We start from the raw sequence: 9,153 nt of genomic DNA, 5'->3' as shown, positions 1-9,153 counted from the left end.
ATTTTGAGGTCAAGGTTTCAAATCTAGCTACCAGCCTCCCCGTGTGGAGTTTGCATGTTCTCCCTGTGGTGGATCAGTGGTTAGCGCGTCGGCGGCACAGTTCTGAGGTCATGGGTTCAAATCTAGCTACCAGCCTCCCCGTGTGGAGTTTGCATGTTCTCCCTGTGGTGGCTTATTGGTTAGCGCGTCCGCGGCGCAGTTCTGAGGTCAGGGGTTCAAATCTAGCTACTAGCCTCCCTGTGTAGAGTTTGCATGTTCTCCCTGTGGTGGCTTATTGGTTAGCGCGTCCGCGGCACAATTTTGAGGTCAAGGTTTCAAATCTAGCTACCAGCCTCCCCGTGTGGAGTTTGCATGTTCTCCCTGTGGTGGATCAGTGGTTAGCGCGTCTGCGGCACAGTTCTGAGGTCATGGGTTCAAATCCAGCTACCAGCCTCCCCATGTGGAGTTTGCATATTCTCCCTGTGGTGGCTCAGAGGTTAGCACGTCTGCAGTACAGTTCTGTGGTCATGGGTTCAAATCTAGCTACCAGCCTCCCCGTGTGGAGTTTGCATGTTCTCCCTGTGGTGGATCAGTGGTTAGCGCGTCTGCGGCACAGTTCTGAGGTCATGGGTTCAAATCTAGCTACCAGCCTCCCCGTGTGGAGTTTGCATGAAATGAAATGAAAATGAAATGATCTGCATTTCTATAGCGCTTTTCAAGTCAATGACTTCCCAAAGCGCTTTACATTGTGCTTCACATTTCCCAATAGCGGCCGTGATCTGTGCAGCCATGTAAGGCGCTAACCTGCTTATTGGGGGTATTGGGGGTTCAGTGTCTTACCCAAGGACACTTCGACATGTAACACGGACAAGCCGGGATTCGAACTGGGATCCCTTAATCCTAAAACGATCGCTCTACCTCCTGGGCTACTGCCGCGTGGGTTTCCTCTGGGCACTCCAGTTTCCTTCCAAATTCCAAAAACATGCATGTTAGGTTAATTGGCCGGTCCAAATTGTCCCAAGGTGGGAATGAGCGAGGGAATTGTCTGTCTCTGTGTGCCAGTTGAGGGTGTTCCCTGCCCACTGCCTGAGGATAGCTGGGATGGGCTCCAGCCCTGCCGGGACCCAACTGAGGATAAGCAGTGCAGATAATGGATGGATGTGAATAGTGCCAAGGCGTTGCAAGATTGCCCTTTATATATATCATAAAACAATGTACACTCTACAAGTACAAAAAGCAATTGTAGTTCATAGAAATAAACTGGATGACGTTTTCTTTATAAACCACAATCCCTATGGCATCATATTTTAAAAGGAGATTTTTTTGGGAGTTGATTCTAAATTTAATTTTGTCAACAGTGTTATATTATTTCATAAAATTGCTACAGGATTTTTTTCTGAACAAACTTAACAATGGTCAGTTTTTGAGTAATAGCGTCATTAAGGGGTCACAAATACACCGTATATGATTAAATAGGTGTAGTAAATAGGGCAAATATTGTAAAATCTTCACCTCTGAAATGTTATTGTTGTGTCAGCAAATTATTTAACTGGTTTGATTTTCATTTTAACACAATCCACAACTATGTCAACTGCACTTTTGCTACAAAATGCAAGTTTAGTTAAACGGACTGAGAACTAAATTACACACAAATAATGGGGAAGAATGACATCTCTTACAGCATTTTAATTTTCTTTCCTAATTATACATTTAAAAAATAATAATAATATCTCTGCAATCACTGCAATTGGCTGGCAACCAGTTCAGGGTGTCCCATGCCCAATGATTGCTGGGATGGGCTCCAGCACCCCCGCGACCCTACTGAGCTAATGAGATGAGATGAGATCTCTGCAATCAATGTAAATTCTGATAATGGATGTGTGTTTGCAACAGCTCATCAAGACATACTCGTCTAACATTTCCTTGTTTATATATGTATATTTGTTTGTTTGTACATGATTCAACTGTTTGTTTGTTTGTAGATGATTCAAATTGAATCTTTTCTTCCGGCGCCGTCACGAATGGCAGCCACTCCAGCAGCTCCCGTGTTATTTTCGATTGTTCTCGATTGTTCTCAGCTCAGGGATGCTGCTGGAAATGTGAATTTCCCTTCGGGGATGAACAAAGTATCTATCTATCTATCTATCTATCTATCTATCTATTTCTTCCCTATTCTTCTTTTTGTTTGTCTTGTTTAGTTTTTGTTTTTCTATTAGTGACATCGTTTGGACCATTTTTTTGTTATCGTCGAGTGAGTGTTAAAAAAATAAAAATACACTCCATTTTGGCTGTTATCCAATCAGGAAAGATGTTATTAGTTATGTGGAACAAAAATGTACAAGAGATCGAAACATGAGGCGTGTTCAGGAGAGTAATCAGACATGTAGTCGCTTGTTAATCGCTTGCCGCGCACTGCTGAACGTTTTGTAATCGCTCACTGTGATTGCCTTACTGATCCAAAATGGCCGACGACAGTACAATGGATTTCGTTCTACAGCTTGCTTTGAGCGAGTTGGCTGATATGAGCGACAGTTCGCATATTGACACAGTTAAGGTTATCCTAAACGCAGTGGAAGGGTCATACCTGTCTTGCATTGTTCACAAACATTACCAGGCAATGTAAGACGATATATTACATCGCCAACAGCACTCGTCAGGGTGAGATCCTCCATGTTCAGCACTGTCGACGCCATGTTGGAAATCAAAGTAAGCGGTCTTTCTCCCGTGATTACTCGGGCACGCGAGCGCTCAATAATCATTGGCCGTTCAGAAGCTAGCGATAGCTAGCGATAGCAATCGCTCACTCTCCTGAACACGCCTATGGTCTTGCCGTTACAACTCTAAAATGGAAGCGCAATTTCTCCGGTTGACGTTTTTTTAATCATTTTTAATCAAACGTTTTTTGCCAAAATTATTATGACAAAATAAAAACACATGAAACCACTATAATGTGACGAGGCTAACTAGTCTAGTTTAGGTCAATCGCTGCCCCTAGCGGTGGACGACGATCCTACGTCAGGTAATGTTATTTTTTTTACTCATTTATGCACTATTTTTCAACAAAAGTTTCGATACATTTTGTGTATTTTTCACTGAGAGTAAAAATAAGTAATCGTTTAGTTAATCCTCTTACGAAAGGCTAGCGGAGTTTTTAACCTAAACCGCTAAATCCACGGAATTTTGGACTAGCGTGTCACACCGGGTAAGGTTCAAAGGTCACCTTTCATTTGAATTAACTCATTGTTTTGGCGGTATTTTAATAAAACTTATGACTTAAACTTTTCCTATCATATTAATGTTGGTTATATAACTTAAAATATGTGTTACAGTCATGGATATAACCAGCCCGTGTTTGGGGGTGCTAGCACCCCCACATTCAACCCAAGCTCCCCCCAAAATTACCTCCTTTTTAAACTCTATTTTCCTTGATAAAGGACAGGATAGGCTTCGAATATGATGAAAAACCTGAGTTAAAAACAAAACAAAAAGTAAATCAAAACAAAAATGTGAACAATGGAGGGCCGGAAATACTCCACTGCCTTGAAATACTCCCCTGCCTTGAAATGGTTCAGTCCATTTGATTCCTAGCACCGTGTTCCTTATCAGTTGACCATCTTTTCATCCCATTTTGATGAATTGTCTATAAACCATTTATTATTTTAAAAAGTTTTGAATTTATAATGACTTCTATGATACTGAATTCTTATCTTCTTGTGAATAAAACCGTTTGGTGTTTTGTAGATGACGGAATTGATATTTTTAATGACTGAAAAAGGTTCGTAGATAGATAGATACATAGATGGATGTCTAGATAGATAGATAGATATGTATCGGGTGTAATAATGGCTTTTGTTTTGTTGAAATTCCTGCTGAAATATGTTGTGTAGTTTTTGTGTAAGTGTCCTGCAATGATGAGTCCAACAGTGCCACCTGCTGGTATGGGGTAAGGTTTGGTTTGGCTTTTGACATGTGACCGGAAGGCGGGGTTTGTTTGCAGTCTACAACGCGCTGCCAACGGTAAGCCACGATCTTTTGGTGCTCTGCATAAAAAGTAAATTTTAAACATTAAAACCACAGCTGACAAATCTCTCAACATGCACAGTAATGTGATTGATGTTGTCAAGCTGTTTGGATTTGTTTTCGTTTTGTTTCTGTCGCCTTTTATGTTAGTTTTGCCGGACGTTGCATGTTGTGTTAAAATGCTAATTCCCCTTATAGAGATCAAAGCCAGCAGAGAAGCTTACCATGTGTTGTGTTGGGACTCATTCATTTGCAGGTAAATTGTACCTGTTCTTTATACTTGTTATTATTTCTAGTTTCTCATATATAAAAAAAGGATGATGTTGTTTAAAATTCAGTTGAAAGAAAATAATGTTGAATTCATTGTAAACGTAAAAAAAAAACACTATACGATCTCTTGTTAAAAATATCTTGTTAAAATGGATGTAAAAATGTATTGTGATGGTTGATATTCTAAAATGTATTTTATGTAAACTGAAAAGAAAACTCTTTAATATGTTTTGGGCAGTCTAACAGCGTGCTGTCAACGAGATCAAAGCCAGCAGAGAAGCTTACCACGTGTTGTGTTGTGACTCATTCATTTGCAGCAACTATAATAAAAACCTCATCATCCAGTCCAGCGTGAATGTGGATCTTTGGTGGGACAGATACACCGCGGTTACAGATAGATAGATAGACAGATAGATAATATATAAACATTTAAAGTTACAATAAATATCTAGTAAACGTTGGAGTCTCTGAAATAGGATACTGTACAGTAGTTCAGTATCCTAAATAAATGTGCAGTAGTCGGTAAATAATCATAGTTATGAGTACTGTACAGTGGTGGAAAAGTGCAAGAGGACCAGCTGGACAGATGTGCAAAATGGGTAGTAAGGTAAACATGTTCACTATACAGTAACAATAGAATTAAAGAGAAACAAGTCAAGTCATGTTTATTTGTGACGCCCTTTATCACAAGGTGTCTCAAAGGCCTCCAAAGACTACAGACTATTATGACACCATCCCCTGATCTAAAACCGACATGAGGGCAAGGAAAAACTCAAAACCATAAGTAAAATCCTGTGTATTTGTGACGCCCTTAATCACATGGTTCGTCAAGGGGCTGCACAGACCACATATTATTGCAAACTACAGACTATTATAACACCATCCCCTCATCTAAAACCTACATGAGGGCAAGGAAAAACTCAAAAAGCTCAGTCAAGTCATATTTATTAGTATAGCCCTTAATCACATGGAGTCTCAAAGAGCTGCACAGACCACAGATTATTGCAAACTACAGACTATTATAACACCATCCCCTGATCTAAAACCTACATGAGGGCAACGAAAAACTCAAAACTTCAAGTCAAGTCCTGTTTATTAGTGACACCCTTAATCACAGGAAGTCTCAAAGGGCTACACGGACCAAAGATTATTGCAAACCACAGACTATTATGACACCAACCCCTGATCTAAAACCGACATGAGGGCAAGGAAAAACTCAAGACCTCAAGTCAAGTCATGCTAATTTGTATAGCTATTTATCACAAGGAGTTTCAAAGGGATGCACAGACGACAGACTATTGCAAACCACAGACTATTATGACACCATCCCCTGATCTAAAACCGACATGAGGGCAAGGAAAAACTCAAAACCATAAGTAAAATCCTGTGTATTTGTGACGCCCTTAATCACATGGTTCGTCAAGGGGCTGCACAGACCACATATTATTGCAAACTACAGACTATTATAACACCATCCCCTCATCTAAAACTTACATGAGGGCAAGGAAAAACTCAAAACCTCAAGTCAAGTCCTGTTTATTAGTGACGCCCTTAATCACAGGAATTCTCAAAGGGCTGCACAGACCAAAGATTATTGCAAACCACAGACTATTATGACACCATCCCCTGATCTAAAACCTACATGAGGACAACGAAAAACTCAAAACCTCAACATGAGGTAAATGAAGAGACCTCGAGAAGGGACCGCACATGAGGTCATCCCCCAAACAAGAAACAAGAAGAAAATATATATTTTTTTTAAAATTGTATTACTTTTAATTAAAACAATTTAAAAAAGGATGTGTGAAAGCAGCTGTGTAGGCTTGCTATATGTGGGATTGACTGTCTAACAGTTGAATCGCTAGGGGGACAAAGCTGGTACTCCTGCAGTATCTCTTCCCGGAGGTGTATGTGTTGTTGGTGGAAAGGGAGAGCGATAAGACAAAATCAAGAGCCTTCAGCTAGTACAAAATGCTGCAGCGAGGCTTTTAACTAATACAAGAAAGTTTGATCACATGACCCTGATTTTAGCTAATCTGCATTGGCTCACTGTTAGCTTAAGATGTGATTTAAAGGTTCTGTTGGTAGTATACAAAATCATGCATGGACTTGCTCCCTCTTATCTTTCAGATTTAATTTCCCACTATGTTCCGGTCCAGAGCCTTTGCTCTGAAAATGCTGGTCTACTCCTGATCCCAAGAGCCAAGAAGAAATCCGCAGGTTCAAGAGCCTTCTCCATTCGGGCTCCGGTGTTGTGGAATGCTCTTCCCCCTGAGATTCGATCTGCAACCTCAGTGGAAATGTTTCAATCTAAGCTTAAAACACACTTCTATTCTATAGCATATAAATAACCTATATGTCATGTTGATAATGTGTGTATTATTTGCCCTCTTGTAGGTTTTAGATCAGGGGATGGTGTCATAATAGTCTGTGGTTTGCAACAATCTGTGGTCTGTGCAGCCCTTTGAGACTCTTTGTGATTAAGGCCAAACAAATAAACATGACTTGACAAACATAACACTGGGAGTCCAAGCTCTGAACCTAAAATCGCCACCTGGTGACAGTTATGAACGTATAGCATGATAAAGTGGGGAGATATGTGAATCAGAATTCCTTTTAAAAGTTATTCTTAAATATATTTTTAGCTGTATACAAATAAAAATATTAAGCAATATATGTATTCATCCCCAAAAGCTTCATTGAGCAAACACCCGGATGACCCGATACTGCACAATCCCCTAACTTTTGTCTCTACTCCTGCTCTCTGAGATCTACCTCAGGTATTTCTCACCCTGTTGGGAAGAAGACGTATTGGATGAGAGCCACTCGTGAAGGTCCCGCCAGCCTCCTGGGAACCTGAGGGCTCCTGAAGAGACACAGAGACGCCAGCATCCAGGAGGGCGACCGTCCCGGGCGAATCATGCAGTGAGGACCACCCGAGCTAGCATTTGAACTGTTTTGGTTTGGTGCTTTGTTCCTGTCTGCAGCGTGGAGTGTTTCGAGAGGATTTTGGTCCTGCGGCACCATGGGAGCCTCCAGAGACAAGGTGAGCGGTTCGGTGGGGCCTTGTGATCAGGGTTGGGTAGGGTTACTTTAACTGGATTACTTTCAATGACTTTTGGATGACTCCAATAGCAAATATGCTAATAAAAGACAAAAGAAACTAAATAGGAATAAAATGATGACTCACAACACGTGGTAAGCTTTCTCTCCTGGCTTTGATCTCTTTGATCTCCGGCAAAACTAACATAAAATGCGACAGAAAACAAAATTAAAATAAATCCAAACAGCTTGCAAACATCATTTTTGCCGTTCCATGTATTCCGTTACTCCCCAAGCCTGCACAAAATGTAGTCATTTTATTCATATTTAGTTTCTTTTGTCTTTTATTAGCATATTTGGTATTGGAGTAATCCAAAAGTCATTGGATGTAATCAAGTTAAAGTAACCCTACCCAACCCTGGTTGTGATAACCCAGAAGCCCTTCGTTCGTGAAGGACAACGTGTGAGGTTTCAATAAGTTTTGTAAAAATAGCAAACGAGGGTTGCGTGTTTAAAAAGAGAAATGCTTTTAGTGGTTGTAAAACTGAACCATTTTTAGGAGGTTGAGCATGCAAAAGCCATTAGTCGACTAAAATAAATATGCTTTCGTTCTATAAAGGGGGTTAAAAACAATTTTACAGAACACAATCATGTCATAATTTTGCACATGACTAACTGAAACAAAACCAAAGTTATTCAAGCGTTGTAGACCTAAATTCGGATGAAAACCGGCCTTCCCAAATATCTCAAAAACTAGAAATTGGGGCGGCATTAGCTCAAGAAGTCCCAGGTTTGATTCCCGGCTCCTCCACGTTATATGTCAAAGTGTCCTTGGGCAAGACACTGAAACCCTAATGCCCCTGATAGCAGATAGTTGCCGCGCATGGCTGACACTGCTATCGGTTAGTTAGTGTGTAAAAGGGAAAAGTGTGAAGCACATTGTAAAGCGCTTTGGGAGGTCTTCATTGATCTGAAAAGCGCTATATAAATGCAGAGCAAAAAAAACTAGAAATGGAAATGTTGGCAACAAAAGAATGCTCTATTCTGTCACCCCACTGGCCTTGGGGTCCGGCGGGGTCATCAGTGTGTGGGTTCCATTTCAAAAGGGATTCAACTTGAGATCATTTTCTAAAATAAAAAATATATATATCAGTATTTTTTTTAATCTGTTTTATCCAAATCAGCATATTGTATGTCGCAAGATTTTAAAAACCATTGATCCAAGACTCTGACCAAAAAATGGGTTTTCAAATGATTCTTATTACAGATGAATCACAGAAATGTTTTTTTTTCCGCATTTTAAGTCTGATTGAAAAATGCACCAGAATAAGATTCAGCTTGAAACCATTGTAATTATAATCACACTTAGTGGTTGTTGTATTGTAGCCTGGCTTTAAATTTGTCAGCAGTATAAATCTTTTCCTTAGGAAAACCTGTATAAGAGACTCTGCATTTAAAAAGTATTATTCCCAAAATGATTGCCATGTTATCTTATACACGACAATCAAAGTACATTAAAAGTGTTTATGTTAAGGTATAATCAGGGTTGGGTAGGGTTACTTTAACTGGATTACTTTCAATTACTTTTGGATTACTCCAATACCAAATATGCTCATAAAAGACAAAAGAAACTCAATATGAATAAAATGACTCCATTTTGTGAAGGCTGGGGGAGTAACGGAATACATGGAATGGCAAAAATGATGTTGGCAAGCTGTTTGGATTTATTTTCATTATGTTTCTGTTGCATTTTATGTTCGTTTTGTCGGAGATCAAAGAGATCAAAGCCAGGAGAGAAAGCTTACCACGTGTTGTGAGTCATATTTTATTCATATTTAGTTT

At 39.9% G+C, this 9,153-nt stretch overlaps 1 protein-coding gene across 1 annotated transcript in view; it reads left to right on the top strand.

The window, feature by feature from the left end:
- Nucleotides 1-2,857: 2,857 nt before the first annotated feature.
- LOC148373031 (uncharacterized) overlaps nucleotides 2,858-9,153 on the top strand; it is a 30,272-nt gene continuing 23,976 nt past the window's right edge. Inside the window, exons 1-2 of the mRNA XM_088327545.1 lie at nucleotides 2,858-4,255; nucleotides 7,039-7,315. Of these exons, the coding sequence (XP_088183671.1) occupies nucleotides 7,295-7,315 (21 nt within the window). The 5' untranslated portion in view covers nucleotides 2,858-4,255; nucleotides 7,039-7,294. The remainder of the gene's footprint in view (nucleotides 4,256-7,038; nucleotides 7,316-9,153) is intronic.

The sequence above is a fragment of the Urocampus carinirostris genome, chromosome 2 (genome assembly GCF_059441175.1).
Source record: "Urocampus carinirostris isolate Australia breed hairy pipefish chromosome 2, RoL_Ucar_1.0, whole genome shotgun sequence".
In the NCBI taxonomy this organism is placed as follows: domain Eukaryota; kingdom Metazoa; phylum Chordata; class Actinopteri; order Syngnathiformes; family Syngnathidae; genus Urocampus; species Urocampus carinirostris.
Note: the sequence above shows the minus strand (reverse complement) of the source record. Positions and strands in the feature narration are given on the sequence as shown.